At 42.2% G+C, this 25,218-nt stretch overlaps 1 protein-coding gene across 1 annotated transcript; it reads left to right on the top strand.

Moving 5' to 3' along the window:
* Nucleotides 1–586: 586 nt before the first annotated feature.
* On the top strand, nt 587–23,075 carry LOC311232042 (uncharacterized protein). Its single transcript, XM_084318710.1, has 2 exons — nt 587–705; nt 21,023–23,075. Exon 2 carries the CDS (start codon nt 21,091–21,093, stop codon nt 22,798–22,800), a length of 1,710 nt encoding a protein of 569 aa, XP_084174836.1. The 5' UTR covers nt 587–705; nt 21,023–21,090; the 3' UTR covers nt 22,801–23,075.
* The last annotated feature ends 2,143 nt before the right edge of the window (nt 23,076–25,218 follow it).

Below are 25,218 nucleotides of genomic sequence, written 5' to 3' on the forward strand. Positions count from 1 at the left end.
ATCACAAACAGTACTGTATTTGCAAATCTGATATGTCATAAATGTATAGATGTAGCAGTACTGTCTATCTGTAGGTCATGTATGTCATATATGTTATGATGAATTGAAAATGGGGGACCCTGATGTAAACAAGACGAAAGTCTTTCTCTGGTCTGCATCCCCTTAACAATTGTATGTATTGAGCTGTACTGTACTGTACCCATTCTGCAATCTGTTAATAAACTTTTCAATCAATCAATCAATTGACCAAGGAATTAGTTATTATTAGTAAGACACAACACAACGCGTGACGAGCTAAACCAATCAGAGGGGCTGCGCTCAACCAATCAGAGAGGGGCTTCGCTCAACCAATCAGAGAGGGGCTTCGCTGTACGCGGATAGCCAATCAGAGAGCGTCTCCGCAAAATGCGGCTGCGTTTAAAAATAACGCGCCCCGCCTGACCATTACCAACATAGATATCTATGATTACCAACGTCTCCGCCATTACAGAAACAGCTCACCCCGGGAATACACAGCTGGACCCTACTCCGTCCTCCTGCCTGTCAGCTCGTCAGGACTCAAAATGCGGCTACGTTTAAAAATAACGCGCCCCGCGTGACCAACGTCTCCGCCATTACAGAAACAGCTCACTCCGGGAAATTCGGGAATACAGCTCAGCTGGACCCTACTCCGTCCTCCTGCCTGTCGGGCTCGTCAGGACTCAGGTAGTGACTGAAATGTGTTTTCTAGCTGTAGTTATGTCTTCAGTGTTCTCGTCAGGTAGTGACTGAAATGTGTTTTCTAGCTGTAGTTATGTCTTCAGTGTTTGAGGGGAGTTATACGCTCTCTTACCGTGTTGTTCTTAGCAGCGTCCACAGCTGCTTCTTATCGCTCGTGGTGGTTGATGTTGTTAGCCTAGTTAGCATAGCCACTCTCTCCAGGGACGTTGGAACTTTAAACACCTTAAAAAATATATATATATTAGAACGCCTGTAACGTGATTTCTAATGTCATTTTATTAAATGAAAATGACGCGAGAGGGAGTGAGAGTGACGTACATTGTTCAGAACGGCTTTGAGGTGGCCTACATCTCGAAGACACTCTGACGTCACGAGAACGCCGCCATCTTGGCATTCTACGATCAAATGTATGCGTTGAGCTCCGTTTTTATTACATATTTGATCACATTCTTGTTAATTTCATAACCTTTTCATATAATTTGTTTTGAAAATATTGAGGTCAACATGGCATTTCACTATTTCGAAAGCCTTTCTGGTGATTCTAACAAATTCGTCTAATGTGTTTCCCCCATCCATAGACATGCACTATGGTTCCATCCTAGAGGCAAATCTTTCCTGTGACAAAATGGCATCCAATGTAATAAAAAAAGTCAACCAACGAACTAGATTCTTGTACCGGATCTCCTCACTGGTAAACAAGAATACCCTGAAGACTCTGGCAGGAGCACTCATTCAAGGGTACTACGACTATGCTTGCACCTCATGGTACCAAAGCACCTCAAAGGTGCTAAAAACAAAATTACAAACATCACAAAACAAACTGGTCAGACTACTGCTTGACCTTACTCCTAGAGTAGACAACAGAGTACAGCTACTTGCAATGGGCCTGGTCTACAAGATACACTACACGACTAAGGTACCCATGTACATGTCAAAATACTTCCCAAAGGTCAGTGAATACCACGACCACAACACCAGAGGGAGCTCCACAAATCATGTTAAACCCAGATTCGGCTCAAACAAGGGACTAAACACGTTTCGTAATTATGCCACATCAATGTGGAACGCCCTACCCACAGCTGTAAAGGAATGTGGATCACTACCCACTTTTAAAACCACTCTCAAGGAGCACCTACGGGAGACTGCAATTCAAAACTGGCCCCTGTAAATATCCTAACCCAACCCCCTCCAATGTACAGTAAATGTCCTAACCCAGTAATACACGAGACCCTCTCCTTGGACCTGGTTTCGTCGATAATCCAATGTACAGCTACTTACCCCCCCCGCCTGACGGCTCAAACAAGGGACTAAACACATTTCGTAATTATGCCACATCAATGTGGAACGCCCTACCCACAGCTGTAAAGGAATGAATCACTACCCACTTTTAAAACCACTCTCAAGGAGCACCTACGGGAGACTGCAATTCAAAACTGGCCCCTGTAAATATCCTAACCCAACCCCCTCCAATGTACAGTAAATGTCCTAACCCAGTAATACACGAGACCCTCTCCTTGGACCTGGTTTCTTCGATAATCCAATGTACAGCTACTTACCCCCCCGCCTGACTACCCCCCCCCCCCCAAACCACCTCCAATGTACAGTTCCCCCACCCCACCTCAGGGTTCGAAATTAACGGGGGCTTGGTGCAAAATGCCCTCGAAAATTGACCAAATGCCTCAAATCAGTTAAGGGGGGGCAAGAAAAGCCCCTGACAGTTTACTAATTATATGCTCTACAGTGCGAGCATTTCCCTCGTATTTGCCCCTAATAATATGTGTGTGTGCGAACTGGAAAAATCATTTACTTGCAGTGTGCGAGACGAGTGAAGATTACAAAACAGCTCCGCTGTTAATAGTTCAGAAACTGGACTGAAATTCAGTTTTTGGGTGGAATGCAAGGAGGGAGGGAGGCGGGGCCCGCTGCGTGTTACACGGTACTTGAGAGGTGCGAACGCAGACAGACAGAGCTCTGCTTTCAGCAAGCATGCATAGTGTAACATTAAGTTACACTGCTATCTTAACGTTAGCAAGCTAAGCATCTGCATAGCGCGACCTGTGTAACGTTAAGTAACTTGTGTTTGGCGGGGAAAGACCGTTCCATTTGTAACACAACTCCAACGAATAACATCCAAATCCGATCCCGATGCGAATTTCCTTCATTCCACAGCGCTGAGCGCGCAACGTATTTCATTGATCGATCTGGCCAGAGCCTATACTCACAAACGTTCCAGTGCTGTCTTCGGGATGATTTTAATCCAAACGTCCATTTAAAACTTGTATTATGAAATAATTCTGGGATGTCTGACTATTTCTCTATGCATTGGTGCGAGTTCAGCTGACAGTCCATAGAGTCCATGACATAAGTTCATGAGATGCTCTGTTCTTTTGTTGTGTTTGAGGTGGATGTTGTTGCGTGTGTGGGTTTTTTCATGTATCAATTTGAAACAAGCCTCTTGACTGTTGGAATTAGGGATGTTAAAAATAAAATAGTAGGGATGCCCCGATCGATCGGCCACCGATCGCTATCGGCCGATAATCGGTATAAATATGCGATCGGTGATCGGTGATAATGCTTTATTTTCGCCGATGTCAAAACCGATCTCACTTGCTCGTCTCGCTGAGTTCTGTCTCAGACACCGGGAGCTGTGCGGCGTCTGCTCCTCCCTCCAGCCCCTCCCGCGCGCATGTAAACACGGGTCTAGTAGTCTAGTCTGAGACGGGAGGACGGTGTCTCCCTTAGCTAACGTTAGCTACCGTTACAAAATGACCCAGTCAACCATTCACTTCCAGTCCAATACATGATGAGGCATTGTCTAACCGAACGGTATCTAGCCGGCCAGCTACCGATAGCTCCTGACATCAACAAACGCTCCAGCAAACTCTAGTAGAGACGTGTATGATACCTCAGCTAGCTCATGTTAGCTGACGCCAGCTCACTGTTCAAAACGAAATGTCCCACTGAACTAAATAGTTCACAGAGGCGCTGTATCAACGTTATATAGCCGGCCAGCAGTAGCCACAGATAGCTCCTGATATCAATGTTTTATAACACTCATTCGATGTGTATTCGAGCTGAGGGCATGTTGTTGAATATGATCAATATATATCAATCATATATATGGAGACATTAACATTACGTTATCAAACATAGGGACGAAGACTGTAAAAAAAAGTGTCAACAATGTTTTATAATTAGTGATGCACGATATATCGGCCGCCGATATAATATCGGCCGATATGGCAGTTTTTTTACACATCGGTATCGGTCCGATATCAAGATAGGGCTGATATTAAAAAATATATATATATATATTTTTTTCTTTTTACATGTTTTGGCCTTAAATAGTTTCAAAATATCAGTCATTTCTGAAAATAAGTTACAAAAGTAAAAAAAATTATGCATTTTGGAAAATAGCTCTTTATTTGATTATCATAAAAAAGTGTTTTCTATACAGAGATATCGACATCGGTAAATATCGGTATCGGCCAGAACAGCAATATTAATATCGGTTATCGGTATCGGCCACAATTTTCACATCGGTGCATCACTATTTATAATCTTTATGTTAATTTTCATTATAAAAATGTTGTGCCCCCGAAATACAAAAAAAAGCCCCCGAAAATCAATTAAGGGGGGCAAAAAAAGCCCCTGGAAAAAAAAAAGGTAATTTCTATCCCTGCCCCACCTCCTACCAGGGTTTCCGTTAGAAAAAATTGTTGCCGGTCTCAGGGTCCGGTAGATTTAAATCTACCGGTCAAATGAGAGAAATTCCGGTCAGAGTTTATTGAGCTTAAAAACAATTAGCTAGGTAGGCTATATAAAGAATGACATCCTCAAGGCATGTAGATTTATAATATTTTAACTTAAAACTAGGCTACTTTTGCGTATACAGTCATTATATTCCAAATAAAATAAGTCCAGAGACTCTGTGCTGCTGCTGCCGACTTTAAATCAAATAGGTGTCTGTGGGCAGTCGCCCGACATTAATAAACAGCAGTCTGTTATAATCACATTTTTATGAGCTAACGAATTCCGTTATATTGGACATTTGTATTAATTATATCAAGCGAAGAACTGAGAAATTTGGCAGAGAGAGACGGCAACATTATCGTGGGTTTGCGTGACGACTCTCCACCTCCCAACGACTTATTTGCGAGAGTATGGCGCTGCAGACCAGCAGATTCAGCTGTTTTCAGGCTCTATCTGGGGACCGCTCAACAGCGCCCCCCACCCAACAGCTGAATTGCCAATGGCTGAATTGGAGTACTGCACTGTGCCGGTACAAATGGGTGGGTTATGGTGGATTCTGTGGCTCTGCAGCTGCATGCAGTTGCAAATCTAGCAGCAAGCTCCCGCTGACAACATTATTATACCTGCTTGGTGAAGCAACGATGAAACAAATGTAATGATTGTTTCGTTCATCGCATATGCTATTTAATTTTAGCCTATTTTAATACTTCAAATTGTGCTTAGAGGGAATTATTTTCACCGGACATTAAGACCGGAGAGATTAAATATGTCGGACTTCAACAGATTTTGCCGGTCAAATACCGGTAATTACCGGCTAACGGAAACGCTGCCTCCTACAATGTACAGTTTCTTCATCAAATGTATACTCCTTTTTTTTTACTCTTTTTGTATCACAAACAGTATTTGTAAATCTGGTAGGTCATAAATGTATAGATGTAGCAGTACTGTCTACCACCTGTATGTCATATATGTTCTGATGAATTGAAAATGGGGGACCCTGATGTAAACAAGGCGAAAGTCTTTCTCTGGTCTGCATCCCCTTAACACTTTAACTGCCGGGAACGTGTTTAGGCGTCTTTCCTAGCCATGCTCAAGTTGCAGAGGACGCCGTAAATCGTCGTTGATATCAATATTTCAAAAATCTGTGATCGGAATCATATTTCCCCTCTGCAGCCTTGAGACACACTGCTGATCTCCTCTCAACCCTCTAGCGGTTCAAGAGCGCCATCTGGTGGCCGATCGGCAGATCGAAACCGGATGTCAACCTTTGAACCGGCAGGACTCACTCCATATAAGCCGGCTGCAATGTGGACTAAGTCATACATAGCACGAGTCCCCTCCGATACTCAAGGTAACAGCAGTCGCATCTTTTCACCTGCGCAGCGCGATCTTTCAGCGTCGGGGGTCTGCGCTTTGGAGGGGCGCCGCCCCCATCGCTTCCTGATTCTACTGCGCAGGCGCACCAACCGACCTGTAGGAGTCGCTGTCCACAACGCCCGATCCCCACCCATCAGTTTCCCACCCCCTAATAGTTTCAAGTTTCAAGTTTCTTTAATAGTTGTCATACAGAAGTACAGAATACTTTTATACAAAATGCTTCTTACTGTTACGCTCCAGAGACTGTGCTAGACAAGATACTGCCAATGTGTATTAGTACGGACGACCAGCTAAACTGAAAGCAATAGGGCTGTCTTAAATACTTCGAAGCTTCGAAGCTTCGTTCGATGGCACAAGCTTCGAACATTAAAAAATAAATCGAAGTTAAATTTTTTTTTTTTTTTTTTTTTTTTTTTTCAGATTTTTTATTTTATTTTTCTTTTTACTTCGGTGTGTGTGTGTGTGTGTGTGTGTGCATGGGGCCATTGGGTGGGGCCGGGGGACAAATACACTGGAGGAAAGTAACCCAGCTCAGCACTGCCCAAATTATATCATCACTATTGCCTGTTTGAAGGATATCATCCTCAAACACATATACACCACCTACACGCCTATTCTCAGTCCTTGCCCCACAATGGTGGAATGAACTACCCACCCCAGTTAGGACAGCCAAATCCCATCCAATCTTTCGCCATCGACTAAAGACGCACTTCTTCAACCATTATCTGAAATAAAATTTACAAAATAAAATAAAAAAAATCTAACCCTAACTAACCTTACTGTCATGCACTTGTCCTAATAAACTAACCTACACTGTAACACGCAACACTTTGATGAATATTGTTACTCAGCTGATAGAGTTGTATCCTTCCTGATGACCTGTCGTACAGAACTTGTAAGTCGCTTTGGATAAAAGCGTCAGCTAAATGACTAAATGTGAATGTGAATATGTGGTCCGGGCACTCGCTAATGTTAGAGAGACTCCGTCTTCACACAGTGAACATCGATCGGTGGAAATAACTCGAAAAAACATGATTTGGACGTATATACTATTATACAACCTGGAAATAGATCTGGCATTTCAACATCCCATAATTGAAAACTGTCTACTCCACGCTGATCGCCCGAGGAGACTGGGGTGAGTTTTAGCGTGTAGTATTACCGTGTTCGATATAAACTGCTATGATGAACATATGACCCACATTAGATGAATGGTATAACGTTGCCCACGGAATTATAAACGCCCCCTCGCCCATCCGGTCAACATCAGATGACGTGTAGTAACTTCCAGAACCCCATCCAATTGAAATTTATTATCTGGCACAGATCGCTATCAAACTGTATTTCATCATCAATATAATGCATTTGGGGCTATAAATCACATTCTGGAGAAAGCTGCAGAAAGAGATGAAAACATACTTATACTTTAGACCATATTTTAGTATGAATATGTGAATGAAAAAGTTAACGTTGCTACACCATGAACAATACATATAGGACATTGAATGGGCCCTAATAATGGCAATCTAGCAATAGAATTTAAAAAGTTATAGCCCTGCAAAGAAGTGGAACTTCTCCATGTTAAATAGAGCTGGCAAGGGATGGTATATCATGAATTTAACCTTGGGCAGTTAAAGTGTTAACAATTGTGTGTATAATTGAGCTGTACTGTATTGTACCCATTCTGCAATCTGTTAATAAAATTATCAATCAATCACTTAGACAGAAAGTTAAAAAGACAGGAAGTTGACTTCAAGATGTATTTTTTTTTTAATCAAAATGACAGCCATACTTTTTCTTCTGGAAAATCAATCAAATCAACACTAAAATGTGTTTTTTTTGTGGGGAATCCAAATATGGGATTATTTTTTCCGCTCCCCATCTCTGTCGTGGCAGCGGAGCGCTCTTTCTCTGCCCTGCGCAGACTATAATAATAATGCATTTTATTTAAAGGTGCCTTTCTGAGCACCCACGGTCGCCGTACAGGGTTAAAACAAATACAATTACACACAGTAAAAACACAGTATTACAGAGTTACATAGGGGAGCAGTTATAATAAACGGACTTAAAATTAAAGTGAATATGCCAGAATGAACAGATGTGTTTTGAGACGGGAAACAAAGGTGGGGAGGTTATCTATTGCACGGATGTCTTGTGGTAGGGAATTCCAGAGGCGGGGGGCACAGCGGGAGAAGGCTCTGGATCCCATGGTAGTCAGACAGGAAGGGGGAGTGACAAGTTGGAAGGAAGAGGAGGATCTGAGTGACCGAGAGGGAGTGTAGGACTGGAGAAGTTCTGTCAGATAAGGAGGGGCTAGGTTATGGAGAGCCTTGAAAGTGAGTAGTAATACTTAGTTTGTAGTCAGTGCGTGACTTAACACATTGGGTGCCATGCGTTTTTCGGGCCCCATCTATTCACTGCCACGCTTTAAAAGATAGGGAGTCCGTCACCTTGTTTGTAGAGCTATAACTATATTCTATATTATATGGTAATTTCCATTTGACAGTGACTTTCTTCCTGTCAAGATGCAAAAAAAGAGCGGCTAGGTGGTGCAGTGGGCAAGGCGCTCACCACCAATGCAGGAGACGCTGGGTTCGAGCCCAGCTCTCCGCATTGCTATCAGCTTGGCTGGTCGTTAATACTAATACAATTGGCAGTATTAGGGGGTGGGAAGCTGATGGGTGGGGATCGGACGTTGTGGACAGCGACTCCTACAGGTCAGTTGGTTCGCCTGTGCAGCAGAATCAGGAAGCGACGGGGGCGGCGTGCCCTCCAAACGCAGACCCCCGACGCTGAGAGATCGCGCTGTGCAGGTGAAAAGATGCTACTGCTGCTTCCTCGAGTACCGGAGGGGACACGTGATGTAAGGCTTAGTCCACATTGCAGCCGGCTTGTGGGAGGCATGGCCTAACAACGTTTGAGACAGGGGAGGATAGAATTGGACGATACGAAATTGCGATGGGAGAAAAATAGAAAATGGGAGAAAAAAGTAGATTAAAAATAAGATTCAAAAAAGAGAATTTTTCCATGCACATTCACGCGTTAGTGGTGAATATAAGTGTGTTTTTAGATCGGTCTGGGGTAATTCCTGAAATGCTGAGGAATAGCCTTATGCATGTATTATACTATAACCGTTGCCGTTTCTTGCCTGGACCCGCTATTATTCTCAAATCAAATCTATATCATAGGTATTATGTTTCATCATGAATGCATGAAAGGGGGGGGGGGGGGGGTCGTTTTTTGATGCTTTGATCGCCACCAACGGCATACGTTGTGGACTAATGTTACACAGACTAAAAGTATTGATGTCCATCGTGTCGCCAACTAGGGCTGGGCGATATGGAAAAAAATCATATCGCGATAACAATATGATAATGTTATCATATTTCTCGATATCGATAATTATCGAAATTGGTATAAGTATTAAAAAAAAAAATTATGTGGCTCCAGGGGAGTTGAACAGCTCTGGCTCTGCTAGTTTATTTTTTATCTTTTGGCGCTTTTTTGGTGGACAAACCAAAATGTGGATGTGCACCGTGACTCGTGACTGGAGTCTAGTTCTGCTAGCACACATAGCCTACTGTGTACAGACGGTTTCCAACTGTATTTTAAATTAGAAAGCAAACAAAATAAATGGACAAGAGAAAAATAAATCTCAATTTGGTCAGTATTGTCATTTGGACAAGCAAAGCCATTACTTTAAGTTGCAGGCAAGAAAGACAAGTCTGTCCACTGTCTCTGGTTTTAAAACTGCCCTTGATTTTTTTTTAAATTTCTATATTCGATATCGATTATTAAAATATATCGCGATATTTATCGTTATATCGCCCAGCCCTATCGCCAACATAATCCACCACACATCATGCATCGGGATCGGGAGCATTTGATTCTTCTCAATCCGACCGTTATAACCGCTCAGCTTGAGCAAAAAAAATGCAATAAAAACGTGTACCGTTACATCATAGTTGAACGCCAGACAGAGGTGGCTGCTCTTTGGCTCAGAATAAACAACCATTCAGCATTGCTTGGGGCTTGGGCTGATCGCTATACTAACCCGTTTGGCTGGTTTAGGGGGAGGGCAAGTCATGGGTGGGAACCTGGCGTTGTGGACAGCGACGCCTACAGGTCAGGTCTGGGCGCTTGCTCAGCGGAAGCAGGACTTGATGAAGGCAGCGTGACCTCCCACGCGTTACACTTCACCAATGAGAGTCCTCGCTGCCAGGTGAAAAAAGAGTCACTGGCTGTCGCCGCGTGTGTTGGAGGAAGCATGTGGATGACTTCAGGATTCCCTTGTACCGACCAGTAGGAGAACATGCGCACAACAACCAGGTAGGGGAGGGGGGGAATTGGCACAACAACTAAATTGGGACGGGGAGAAAGAGGATTAAATAAATTTTTTAAGAATAAACAACCAATCCGCCAAGTACCCACCTGGCTACCTGTCTTTGCATAACAATAGCTCAGGCCAATGTATCGTCACAGCCAATCTGATCAGGGTCTTCAAATATGATGTCTGGGGGCGCATACAGCAGGGCTCTACGCTAACCTTTTTCCCAAGGAGCACATGTGCTCCTAAATGAGAAAATTTAGGAGCACACAAAGAAATTTAGGAGCACCCAAAAATATAGGAGCACAGTGAAAATATTTCAGTTTATTATTTTTTTCAAAAATAAATGTATATTTGTACTGTGCGTGCATGTGTGTAAATTAGCTCTTGCTACAACCCTGCATGTTTACATTTTGTATTTTGTACTTGATGTTCATTAACACTTTCAGTGCCCAGCAGGGGGCGTACATTTAGTGCTTGAATGCCCACCATCCACTTCAATGTTATCATTAATATCGCCTAATCTATGTTTTAAATTATGGCTATGTGTCTAATCTGCCCGTCGCATTATCAATGACTCATTTCCAGTCAACATTGTCGAAGCGCATTGTTTTTTTATCGGTTCATTTCCGTTTTTATAGCATTTTGAAAAGCCCTCGCTTTCATGAAGAAAAAAAAGATTCTATGATAATCGCCCTGTACTGTAATATTCTAGAACGTTGTCATTTTTCGGCCTATTTATGAATCGCTTTCAAATAAACGCTAGATTATCGATAGTATATGTGTACGTGTACAGTTCCTGATCGCTCTTAGGGGAAAAGCTTATATCTCCGTGAAAACGGGTCTGATTATCATAAGACTGGTAAAATAGATTCCTTACCTGAGATCAGATGGTATCCAAATGGATTATTCCAATTCCTGATCGCCATTCCAAAAATCGATCCTTTCATTGATCCCACACGTATACTGTAAAACACATATTACACGCTGTGCTGAGGGTCCAGAATGAATCTGATCGGCTCCTGTTACATGCGTGAGAAGTAAAATGTGGATTCCGTAGTTTTTTTTTCTCATCCATTTTCATCGAGTCCAATCCAAAATGGTGCATTACCATCTGGGAGACGATAGGGGGCGCTTTTTTCCACATCTGAGCGCCTGGCGGGGCAGGATTACCAACGGTAGACTCGGTTGATGAAATATGAATTCAGATCGCTAATAAAAAAAATAAAACGAGAATTCTCGTGATGGGCATTCAACCCGCGGACTGATAACCCGAGATATCTCGTGATGGCCATTCAAAGTGTTAACATGTGCTGTCCCTATCAAATAAACTATCAAATCAAACTACTGCTACAAAAGTAACAGTCACTTAACTTTAGCTTTTGCCCCTTTTATGCATACAATGCCTATGTTTTGGCTGTGTTGCCGTCTAGAAAAAGAATCATTTCAGGGTTGCCTATTGAAATACTGTACACCTCCAGTACAGAAACATTGTTTATGAGTTTGCGTGTCAGGTAGACCATTGATTGACAGTCGAGTCTGCCAATTACGTCACACCGCTTGCACTCCGGCCGTCCGGCGCTGCAGCTGGACCCTATTGCCCACCTCTGCTGTTGATAACGCTAGCCAAGTTAGCTGTACACACATACACAGTGGGCCAGTTACTTTGGTGTAGGGGTGTAACAATGCATCGATCCTAAGGGGAAAATTCAACTGCATCGATTTGAAAATGTTAGAATCGATTATCGCAATTTGAATGTGTACAGTGTTATGTTGTTGTCATGTCCGTTACAGTCAACATGACATACGCAGGGCACGAAATTAACTTTTTGACTCACCGGCCAGTGGCGGGTAAATGAGAAATCTACCCGCCAAGCATATTTCTTACCAGCCAATTTTTTTATTTAATTTTTTTTAATAAAATATATATATTATATAATCATACTTGTAGTTGTATTATCTGCGAGACATCGCCACCACGCAACAAGTCAAAATGCTTGCTGTCTGCAAATGGCTCCACTGTGTGTGTATACTCGAGTAGCCTCCAGCTCCAGCAAGAATTTTCCGGCGCTGCAGCTGGACCCTATACTCTACATTCAGCATGCAAGGATTCTCCGGCGCTGCAGCTGGACCCTATTCAGCATGCCCTCATGCGATGGAAGCCAGGGACTCGAATACGCATGTTATAAGACATTGATATCAGGAGCTATCTGTAGCTACTGCTAGATAACGTTAAGACAACGCCTCAGTGAACTATTTAGTTTACTGGGACATTTCGTAGTGACTAGTGAGCTAACGTGAGCTACCTAGCCAACGGAGGTATTATGCACTAGACTATTGCTGGAGCATTTGTTGATATCAGGAGCTATCAGTAGCTAGCCGGCTGGTTAACGTTACACAATGCCTCATGTATTAAACTAAAAGTGAATAGTTGACTGGGTCATTTTGTAACGGTAGCTAACGTTGGCTCACGGAGGTCCCACTGCCTCTTTGAACTGCTGCCGTCAGGCAAGCGATACCGGAGTCTTATGGCGAGCACAGAAAGACTCAGAAGGAGCTTCTATCCCCAGGCCATCAGGCTGCTAAACGAACAATAATCGCTAAACGAACAATAATCACTATGCAACAACCATCAAATGCACACAGCACACACACCCACACGCACACACTCACTCAAACAAACAACACACTGCAGCACCCACTCTCCACACTTTAGATCACACAAACACACTTACACTTTATATTTATTGATAAAGGATTTGCACTACAACTCGTACACCTACTGTGAATTGTACCTAAACTGCACCTCGTCCATTTATGCCTTGCACTATATAGTATTGTATATTAGTACACTGCACAGTATTGTATATTGTATGGTAACTACGTCTACGAACATTGTACATATGTCTAAACTGAACACTGTGACCTCTTTTTTTACTTCTAATTTTTACTATGTTTTTATTTCATACTTATCTTGTCATGCACAGTCTCTGGAGCGCAACAGTAAGAAGCATTTTGTACAAAAGTATTCTGTACTTCTGTATGACAACTATTAAAGAAACTTGAAACTTGAAACTGACTAGACCAGGGGTCGGCAACCTGCGGCCTCGAGGCCGCATGCGGCTCTTTAGCCAATCAGCTGCCCAGAATAAAAAAATAAATTTTTTTCCTTTTTTTTGAGATCGATGTCATACTGTGACACTGAAATGAAAAAATATTTCATCAACTAAGATATTTAGTCAACAAAAGGCTTACCTGTATGCCTGATATGTGGTGCGAAATTTGCGAACAATGAAAAATTTACTTTTTATTTGATAGATTTTCCACAAATAAGGGAAGGACTCTAATACAGCGGTTCTCAACAGGGGTTCCGCGGCACACAGGGGTTCCGCGGAGAGCTGTCAGGGGTTCCGCGAGATGCCTGGCAATGTTCTTTAAAAATATAGAATGACAACAGTCTTATTTTGAAAATCCTATAGCGGGTCTCATTTATGCCCACGCGCAGCTCCAGCTATAATAACTAGGCTCCGAAAGCTAGCAACATTAAGGTCATTATGATACTCTTATTTTGAAAATCCGTGGTGTCGTGACTCATATCCGCTCCAGCAAACAGCCAATAGGATGCATCTCCACACAGCAGGCTGAGCAGTAGCGTCTCTCAGCTCAGCAGTAGTAGCGTCTGGATCTGGAACGCGGACATTGAAACACAGCAGCTGCAAGGGTAGTGTTTTTGCGACCCAAAACAAATCCCTGCTGTTTTATTCCGCAACGGGTCAAATGCATATAACATGCTTTGCAATCCTTGCCATTCCTTTATGACCACGTTGTGTTTAAGACCGGAATTAATGTCCCGTTAGCATAAGCTAACAACAAGCTAAAAGCCCTGTTCAGAGCGACAGAACAGCAGGGTGGGGACTTAGTTGGAAGGATGACTGGGGGGGGGCATTCTCCCTCTGTGTGTGCGTTTGAAAAGATGATGAAGTCAGACTACTATATTATATTGATAGTAAATGTACTGAGGGTGGACAGACAGATTATGTTGATATTTAAACATAAAAAATACAATACATAATAAATGTATCCATGATCATCATGCAACATAAAACAATTGCAGGAACGGTTTGGGAGAGGAAGGTGTTTTAGGTTGCGTGTTCCAAAAAATTTACTTAAAGTTTAAAGCTCAATATATCAAAACGTGGCACTTTATAGTGAACAGGCACTTTTTTTTTTTTTTTTTTTAACAGTAGCACACTTTTTTTTTTTTATATTTTTTTTATTATTGCAAAACAAAAATTATTAAAAGTCAGTACTCAACACATAATGCATAATGAAACTAACAGTCAAGGTGGTTAAAATTACATGCAAGTACAGAAACAAGACAAAAAAAAAAGTCTATAATAACATTTTAACCGTATACAGTGTATATCCAGCTAAATTAACAATTATATAAATGTTTATATAGGACATACCCCTAATACCTATTTTCTAAAACCCTACACACATATGCTCCAGCTCGAACCCCCCCCTCCCGGACCCCTCCTTGGATAGTACCTCCATTATCCCTCACTCCTAACCAGACACTACCATTATAAGCTAGCTTTTATTCTCTCCACCACTTCTACCCACATTGACATTTTGGATTCGTTGAGACCCAGAATTCTTGCTGTAGATATTTCTTGATATATCACATCGAGATATGTAAGAGACCAAACTTTCCGGCACATTTTTTCCGGTTGAAACCAACGTGATGCGATCAGTTTTTTAGCTACTGTGATACCCGATAAGACCAATCTCTTTAGCTGTGGATTTACTGCAAACTCAAAAACATCATTTAAAAGCAATACAGAGGGGTGTACTGGTATATTCCAAGATACGAGTTTTGATAATTGATGGGTCACATCTTTCCAGAATGCCTTAACTGGTGGGCAGTCCCAATACATGTGCATAAATGTCCCTTCGTCTCCATTTGTACATTGGGAGCATTTTGAGTCCTGTTTCAGGCCCATTCTGTTCAGTCTTATAGGAGTCAAGTATGTCCTGTGAATATAGTTAAGATTGATTTGTTGATGGTCCGGGTTCCTTGATGTCAGACGGACATTTGCCCATGCTTCTTGCCAATCAAAGTCACTTTCCAGGTCTGGAATATCCCTCCTCCAGACAGTGTCTAGTTGAAGGGTTTCATACGAGGACGTTAGTAATTGATAATAAAAACCTGATACAAAACCTCCCAATGTTTCCCTTTCATAGAAAAATTTGTGGTATCTGTGGTGTTCAACTGGTATGTGTAATGGAACACCGTGAGACTTCAAACATAGGCGTAACTGTATGTAAAAAAGCCATGTGGACTCGGTGAGGTTAAACTTTGTGCATATTTCTCCATAACTACAGAAGCCCTGGTTATTAAAAATATCCCCTAATGAGTGTATGCCTTGCTCTTCCCATATAGGGAATCTTATAGGACGTTTTCCCATTAAGAGTGCATTGTTATTGAATATGGGAGTGTGATTATGCCATTTTTGAGGGTTAGGATATTATTTTTTTGTTTCCCGCCATGTTCTGATTGCATGGGTAATTATGGGGCCAAATTTCCGCTCACAGTGCTTGATTGAAAGTTTAGTGTGTGCTATGTCCTTCAGTCTCTGTGGGGCTACTATGTTTTCTTCCAATTCTCTCCAAGATACCAAAGCCTGGGGATCAAACCATATTGTCAATGGTCTTAATGTGAAAGCCTTAAAATATTGGAAAAAATCTGGAACTGCCATGCCACCGTCTGCTTTATTTCTCTGTGCGGTGGATCTTTTTATGCGAGGTGGTTTGTTATTCCAAATAAATTTGTATGTGGAGGAGTGTAATCTTTTCCAGTAGCCCTCTGGAGGGGGTAACGGTAGCATTGAGCTGATGAAGTTGATTCTTGGTAATACATCCATCTTAACTATTGATACCCTTGCCTGTACTGAGTTTTTAAGTTTTGCCCACCTGTCCAGGTCGTCTTTGATTTTGTTCTGTATTTTTGTGTAATTGTGCTTCACCGTTTGTCTTATGGTGGGAAATATTTCCACACCCAAGCATCTAAAATGTTTTACCATGGGTATCGCACCTGGGAGGGTTGTGTCTTTTTTTGCATGGATGTTAAGAGGAAGGAAAGCCGACTTCTGCCAATTTATTTTAAATCCCGATAAATCACCAAAGTTCTCTATCAACTTGAGTAGATGCGGCAATGTGGTGTTGGGGTTTTGCATGAACAATATTACGTCGTCCGCATATAAACTAATTTTATGTTGTGTGCCCTTGATTACGATTGGTTCTATGTATTGGGATTGTCTTATATATTGTGCTAAAGGCTCTAATGATAGATCGAATAGTCCGGGACTAAGAGGGCAACCCTGTCTGGCTGAGCGTGATACCGGAAAGATTTCGGAGATGAATGTGCCTGTTGTAATCATGGCCGATGGGTCCTTGTATAATACTTTAATCATATCAATGAATCCTTTTCCTAACCCCATCTGTAACTGAGGGGTACAATTCCCTGACTGTATTACTAGATATGATACTTACTACCACTACCTTTGTACTTAATATTCGGCCACCCAGTACTCGGCATAAATATATTATGATGAACACTGTCACGTAGATGAAACGGATCCAACACAAATGTACGAATTAGAAATAGGTCTTTATTTCTACACAGCGATGGTGTGTAGAGCAAGCACTTAATCAAATCAATCACATTTATGAATGGGAATTAGTATGCACTTTTATGGCAAGAGTATTCGTCGGTATATCAATAGAGAATGTCCAATCTCTGAAGGCGCAGGTGGTACATATACGACCTGGAATAGTTAAGGAATAACAGCAATGATACTTTAATGATTATAAGACTGGATACACTAGGGGGGAATTCCGGTCGCTTGTAAGACAACTGGAGAAGGGGGGGGGGGGTAGAGTCTGGCTGTATCCGTCTGGCCGAGGGTATCCTGGGAGAACCCACGGTTGTGCGGCTCGGTGCCTCAGCGATCCTCGATCCACAGATGAAAGCAGTTGGACTCTCTGTGGGCCGGCTTCCTTCGGTCCACGATGGAGAGACGTGAAGCGACCTCGTCGTGTAGAGCGTCTCCTCACCTGTCGTCCTCTCCGGGGGGGGGGGTTTCCAACACACGGCAGTGTTGGTCTTTATCCATAGAATAATCACTGTATACAAAGCATAATCCGTGCCTGGGAAGGCGGGCTGTCGTCGGTAGAATAATCCGGTATGCAGGTCCACTCGCTCGTCGGCTCTGGGGCTCCTCGGGTGCAGCCTCACATGGGGTCGGCCACCCTGGATAAGCAGCCAGTTCTCTGCCCGAAACGATGGGGTACTGACTACGATAGTATTCTCACCGCACGAAGCACTACATATGAATAGACTATTATTAGCTTAATAGACTACGTCCAACTCGACGATATAGTGCCAAATATGACTATTCAAATATTAATATACACGATGTCTCAATACCGATGGTAGGCCGAACTTGGCCTTACTCCTTCACGTGGCGTCGCGGGGAGGCTTTACGTCTGTCACTCTATTGGAGGGTAAGAAACTGGACTAAAAAGGAAGTCCTACTTTAGTAGCGCAGTATATATACGCACTATGAACAAATAGTACCGTTAGTGGTGCGGTGTGCAATCCATTCTTTGTGGATCTAGCCCACAGTATTTGGCAAAAAACGTGATCGGGGCATCCCTAATATAAAGAAAAACCATCCAAGGGACCTCAGGGCGCTAAGAGCGAGACGCTCAGCCAGTATTCATACCTTTCATTATATTATCATAATCAAAAGAGTCATGACGACCATGTTTTCCCAAATATCCTGCCCCTCGCACCAATACATCACTCGGTTGTCTCACGGGACAACAAGCAGTATTACTCATGCTAGTATCAATGCCTGATAGCGCAGGCCTTACCTGTGCACGACTTAGCTCGACTGCTCCGCTGTCACGAGACTAGGAAAACCCAGGACAGGCCCGTTGCGCTGTTTAAGATGTGCCGAGAAGATTCCAGGGGCTGGTGAACTTCTGGCGAATACCCAACATTGTGTAATTTCTCCCTGCGTTTCATAACAACTAGTTCACGGAGTGCACTAGGGCTGTCTTAAATACTTCGAAGCTTTGTTCGATGGACATGGGATTCGAATATGAAAATACAATCTGATTATGTAAAAAAAATATATATATCCTTTTTTGTAATTAAAATTTTCTTTTTGCAAAATCAACTCTGCCTCTCTTTGTTAATTACAACAATTAATGCTGTTTGTTATTTAAGATGAGGTCGGACTCGGCACTGACAGATTTGTGTTCATTGTGCTGCTTTTATAAAGCCTTAAATGACGGCTTACAATATTTCATGGAAGCAAAGTGTTTGGTTTGTCTAAAATTTAAAAAGGTTTAAACTTTACAGCACTGACAAAGTTGAACAAAGTGCTATACAAGTCCCACAACATAAAAAAAAATGTATTCTCTCTCGAAGCTTCGAATTAAAATCGAATCTCGGCCCTGAAGCTTCGAATTCCAAAAAAAATCGAAGGTCAGCCCTAGAGTGCACTGCTACTTCCGTGTTGGAAACAAAAAGAGGAAAGTGGAGTGTGACCATGTCCGCCGTCATATCGGGGATGCATGCGAGTGCTTTTGTTTGTTTTGTGAGCACATTAAGTGCTAGGAGATAAGAGTTATCTCAATAGGGCAGAGCGAGACGCGATTGCCAGTATGATAATATAACAAGACAGAGACAAAGAACAGAATGGGATAATTAAGATAATGGTAAAATCATATGAAGGAAGGAAAGGGAGGGTTATATCGGCACTATATCAGGCAATAATGGACAGTAAGGAAATTACAACCTTGTATATAAAAGAAAAGTGTGAGAAAGAATTAGAAATAGAGATAACAGAGGAGGAATGGTATAACACATGTAAGATACAACAATCAACCACAGGATCAAGGATATGGAGGGAGTTTGGGTGGAAAAACATAATTAGATTCTTTAACACCAGAAATACAGGGCAATTACATGCCAACACAAAAGCCATGTAGGAGAAAATGTGGGCAAGAAGTAGCGAACCACACACATATTCTGGGAATGTCAGAAAATAAGAAACTACTGGGAGGAGATAGGAGGGATAATAAATGAAATAGTAGGATATGAAATACCCCAGACAGGTCAAGTACTATACCTAGGGAACTTAACACAGAAAGAAATTCAGGGAGAAGACTAATATCTGATTAAGATACTATTAGTAGCAGCCAAGAAAGCTTTGACTAAACTGTGGTACAGGGTAGAAGCACAGACGAAGGAACAATGGATGGAGATAATAGAGGGCATACAAAATGGGAAAAGTGGGAGGAATATAGGAAGACAAGAAACGACATCACAGAAGAATGAAAAGGAAACGAGAAAAGAAATTGAAATGTAAATAAACAATGTAAAAATAGAATGGACCGAAGAACCCATGTCACCCTTTTATATATAAAACGGTAGCTGTAAAAAAAATAAAAACAGGTTTTATACTTTATATAATATATATTATATATTTTTAAATGTATGCACTGGTATCGTATCGGTATCGGCCGATATCCAAAGCTTAGGTATCGGAATCGGATCAAGAAGGAAAAAATGGTATCGGAACATCTCTTATCGACTTCCCTCCCCGCTGACTCTGCCAATCAGTCAGTATGACGCCAGGCCCAAGCCGGAGGCAACGCTGACAGCCGGGTTCAAGACCGGTGTCTCTTGCGTTGGTGACAAGCGCAATGTCCGCTGCGCCACCCAGCCGCCCCATAACAAAATAATCTTTAGTTGCGTCCCTAGTGTTGGTGCCATGTACAGGATTTCAGTCATAGGTGAAGAGGTATTCAGCATATGGTTCTGACATGCGTTGCTTCCAAATAAAAGGAGAGAAGACGAAGTGCCTTAATTTTTTTTCTTTTACATTCTGGATTATTAAAAAGTAGTAGTGGATTATGTGGGGTTTTTTTTCTCCATTTTCCTCCGATTTTCTCCCATCCCAATGTTAGTCGTTATGCCAATTCCCAATCCCCTTCCTGGTCGCTGCGCACTTACCTCCCACAGTCAGATCATCTGGGAGAGTGGAGGCTATTGCGTGCTTCCTCCGACACACGTCCAGCCAATCAACCGCTTCTTTTCACCTGGCAGCGCGGATATTCTCCGAGAGGGCGTAGCGTGTGGAAGGATCACACTATCCCACTCAGGTCCCATCCACGCTTAGCAGGCGCCCCGACCGAACTGTAGGAGTCGCTGTTTACAACGACCCGGACCCACCCCGCCAGCTTCTCCCACCCTCTAATACTGCCAATTGTATTAGTGTGAACGGCCAGCCAAGCTGGTGACAACCCCGGAGCGAATCCAGCTCACAGCTCCGGGGTTGGTGACGAACGCAATCTCCGCTACGCCACCTAACCGCCTCTATGTGGTTATTTTGTAAACGGATGTTTCATCCAATTTACAGAAATTTTACTATATCGTGATATATATTGTTACTGATGTACTAAATGAGATTTCCTATAGCTTGATATAATATTTGATCCATAAGGTGACTCTTAAATCTGTCATAACCTGAGACTAAAGGGGCTTTAGTCCTGGACTAAATTAAACATGCAACCACTCCTGCTCCAGAAACTGTTGACTAACTGTGCTTGAAACAAAGTGGTTTAAGTCTAGAACTGTAGACCACTCTGGACTACACTGTGTTCTTAAACTATAAAACCCAGCTACGTACCATTATAAACCTTTTACATGTAAATTAAAGCTGAATAAAATCACATCTCTCCTTCTCAACACTCTTCTCCATCCAGATAGCTGTTAGCTGGCCTGGGAAGAAACCAAGAGGCTTGACCAGTGTGGAAAAAGCTTCAGTTCAAAGATGAATCTCAATAAACACCAACACACTCACACGGGAGAGAAGCCCTACTCCTGTGGCCAGTGTGGCAAGAGCTATAGGCAACTGTCTCATCTGAAAGCACACCAGAGAAGAATTCACACAGGAGAGAAGCCCTACTCCTGTGACCAGTGTGGGTCGAGCTTTAGTCAACTGTCTGTTCTGAAAGCACACCAGAGAATTCACACAGGAGAGAAGCCCTACTCCTGTGACCAGTGTGGCAAGAGCTATAGGCAACTGTCTCATCTGAAAGCACACCAGAGAAGAATTCACACAGGAGAGAAGCCCTACGCCTGTGACCAGTGTGGGTCGAGCTTTAGTCAACTGTCTGTTCTGAAAAGACATCAGACAATTCACACAGGAGAGAAGCCCTACTCCTGTGACCAGTGTGAGAAGAGCTTTAGTCTACTGTCTGTTCTGAAAGCACACCAGAGAATTCACACAGGAGAGAAGCCCTACTCCTGTGACCAGTGTGGCAAGAGCTATAGGCAACTGTCTCATCTGAAAGCACACCAGAGAAGAATTCACACAGGAGAGAAGCCCTACGCCTGTGACCAGTGTGGGTCGAGCTTTAGTCAACTGTCTGTTCTGAAAAAACATCAGAGAATTCACACAGGAGAGAAGCCCTACTCCTGTGACCAGTGTGGGGCGAGCTTTAGTCAACTGGGTCATCTGCAAGCACACCAGAGAATTCACACAGGAGAGAAGCCCTACTCCTGTGACCAGTGTGGGTCGAGCTTTAGTCAACTGTCTGTTCTGAAAAGACATCAGACAATTCACACAGGAGAGAAGCCCTACTCCTGTGACCAGTGTGAGAAGAGCTTTAGTCTACTGAATACTCTGAAATCACACCAGAGAATTCACACAGGAGAGAAGCCCTACTCCTGTGACCAGTGTGAGAAGAGCTTTAGTGGACTGGGTACTCTGAAATTACACCAGATAATTCACACAGGATGGAAGCCCTACTTTTGTGACCAGTGTGAGAAGAGCTTTAGTCGACTGGATACTCTGAAATCACACCAGAGAATTCACACAGGAGAGAAGCCCTACTTTTGTGCCCAGTGTGAGAAGAGCTTTAGTCAACTGTCTGTTCTGAAAAATCATCAGAGAATCCACACAGGAGAGAAGCCCTACTCCTGTGACCAGTGTGAAAAGAGCTTTAGTCAACTGGGTACTCTGAAATCACACCAGAGAATTCACACAGGAGAGAAGCCCTACTTTTGTGACCAGTGTGAGAAGAGCTTTAGTCACCTGTCTAATCTGAAATTACACCAGAGAATTCACACAGGAGAGAAGAGAATTCACACAGGAGAGAAGCCCTACTCCTGTGACCAGTGTGAGAAGAGCTTTAGTCTACTGTCTGTTCTGAAAAAACATCAGAGAATCCACACAGGAGAGAAGCCCTACTCCTGTGACCAGTGTGAAAAGAGCTTTAGTCGACTGGATACTCTGAAATCACACCAGAGAATTCACACAGGAGAGAAGCCCTACTTTTGTGACCAGTGTGAGAAGAGCTTTAGTCAACTGTCTAATCTGAAATTACACCAGAGAATTCACACAGGAGAGAAGCCCTACTCCTGTGACCAGTGTGAGAAGAGCTTTAGTCTACTGGATCATCTGAAATTACACCAGAGAATTCACACAGGAGAAAGCCCTACTCCTGTGACCAGTGTGGAAAGAGCTTTAGTCGTCTAACTGCTTGTTGGTTTATGGGAATTGCAGAGCAACCTGTTGCACAAGTAACTAACTATTTTGTTATTATTGTGTGTATATTGATGGCTGTAGTATTGATGAAAAATACTATCAAAACATAAGGTTGAATCAATTTTACTTTATGATGATGGAACATCCATTCACATTTACTTGTCATTAGGTTGTATAGTAAAACCTTTTCATGACAGAACTTGTACAATATTTTAAATAAAATACATCTCGAATTAAATGAATTGATCTCTTGGAAGTAAACTGTAACTCGGAAGTATGAAAATGAAATATTACATTTAACCTACTTTGTATGAGAGTGCAACAATGATAATTTTTGTTGACTAGAATCGCCTCTTCAAACAATGTCTGAAATAAAATATTGTACTACCTATCTTGCTAATTGATATTATTTGATGAACAATGCCACTGACCCGTAGCTGCCAGAGATGTACCTCTCTCTCTATCGCTTTGGATAAAAGCATCAGCTAAATGACTAAATTGTAAAATGTGAATTCAAAACTTCATTGTAATTTTTTATTTATCCTGATGAGTCACTGGGAAATAAATCAAATAACTTTTTTTCTATTTTTATAAACAAGCCCTTACAAGGTCAAACATTTACATTCGGTTGCAAAGATTGCTGTGTGTAAAGATGTAAAAGGTCAAGACCAAAAATACATGAAGCAAAATTAGAAGCTAAAATCAGGTAAACAATTTTGGAAAATAGTGTTCAAACGGTTGAACCTTGAATTCTGGTCAGAAGGGTCGTCTTCGAGTGAGAAATTACATTGAATCTGCATTTAATAACTTAGATATATAGATATTTAATAATAAAGATATTTAATAATTTAGAAAAAGGTTATTGAACAGTATAAGGATGTTTTCAGAACTGAAATGTCGAGATATTTTATTGGAAATATATAAAGTATCAAGAATGTTCCAAAAGGTGGAGGTTTTTATTTATTTTTTTATAAAACAAACGGTTAAACAATTAAATAACAAAGATAACAAACAGAAAGACAAACCCACCATCCTCAAATACATGCTTTAGGTTGATTATTCACCAATGATTCCAGGATTCTAGACAGTACAGTTTGGTCCATAGTTATTTAGGTCACATCTATCTCCACCTTCATGTAATAGAGATACATGAGCTGTATATATATTTATAAAATGACTTTATGAACCTTTACTCTGAAACTAGATATGGGACATTAAGAGAGCTTATGGTGTATATATGTACATTGATGGAGATATGGGACATTAAGAGAGCTTATGGTGTATATATGTACATTGATGATAAAGGGGTTTCTGAGACATTTTCACAAGTAAAAGCTGGGACCAATATTTGCAGGATGTCCAGATTGGTTTTTATTATATTGTTTTGTCAATCTGAAGAAGCAATTAAAAAAACAAAAAAAGTGTTTAATCCAGTCTGGTAATCATGCTAGAGTGGTCTGACGAAGAAACTACATTGGAGGAGGGGGGGGGGAAATGTACATTGGAGGTGGGTGTGTAGGCGGGGTGGGGTAACTGTACATTGGATTATCGACGAAACATTACTTGGTCCCAAGAAGAGGGTCTCGTGTATTATTGGGTTAGGACATTTACTGTATGTTGTGAAGGGCCAGATTAAACTGAGAATCTACCTTTATTGTTTGATATACTTTGTATATTATTTATATATACACGGAATATCCCTTTACCTGCGTTCAAACCAGAGTAATATTCGTTCTCCTTATTGGACAGCGCCCCTAGGCGCCACCTCGCAGGCCCCCAATGCCAGGTTCAAAGACAAGTTCAGGCATGTCAGAACATGCCCGGAGACAGCGTATTGATACCAGACAAAGACTGCGGTTTGGGACTAGATCGTCACTTAAGTATATATACAGCGCAAGGTGCGCACAGCAGTAGTCAACTTCAACCTTACCCCGAGCACCTGCTTGTCCATCTAAACAAGCCAACGTAGTTCATCGTGGTGAAGTGAGCAACTCGTGCGTTGAGAACATGTGCGAATAGAATAGTAAAGTGTCAGAGTTTAATGTAGTAACGTCAAGTTCGACCTAATCTAATGTGAAGTAAATAGTCGTTCATTTATTGTATATCGTGCGGCCACAGTTTGTGTGTAGCATTACCCAGCGGTTCGTCGTGTTTTAGCTAGTGTACTTAGCCAGGGTGTGTGGCCTAAATACGTGCCCACTCCCGAGGAGTCCTAGTCGGAGAACCGTTGGACATGTGCACAGGAGAACCAACGTCGGCGATTGCAGAACCATTACTGGTTGGATTATATTGATTTGGAACGTGTTACCCGGAGAAGAGCATCGTTGATTTCCACTATCGTTTGGGATTCAACCTCGTGATGATTACAACTCGGGCTGGCCTCATGGACAGGGGCTGGCTAGCTGTCAT

This window comes from Notolepis coatsorum (genome assembly GCF_963971535.1).
Source record: "Notolepis coatsorum genome assembly, chromosome: 7".
NCBI classification, from domain to species: Eukaryota; Metazoa; Chordata; class Actinopteri; order Aulopiformes; family Paralepididae; genus Notolepis; species Notolepis coatsorum.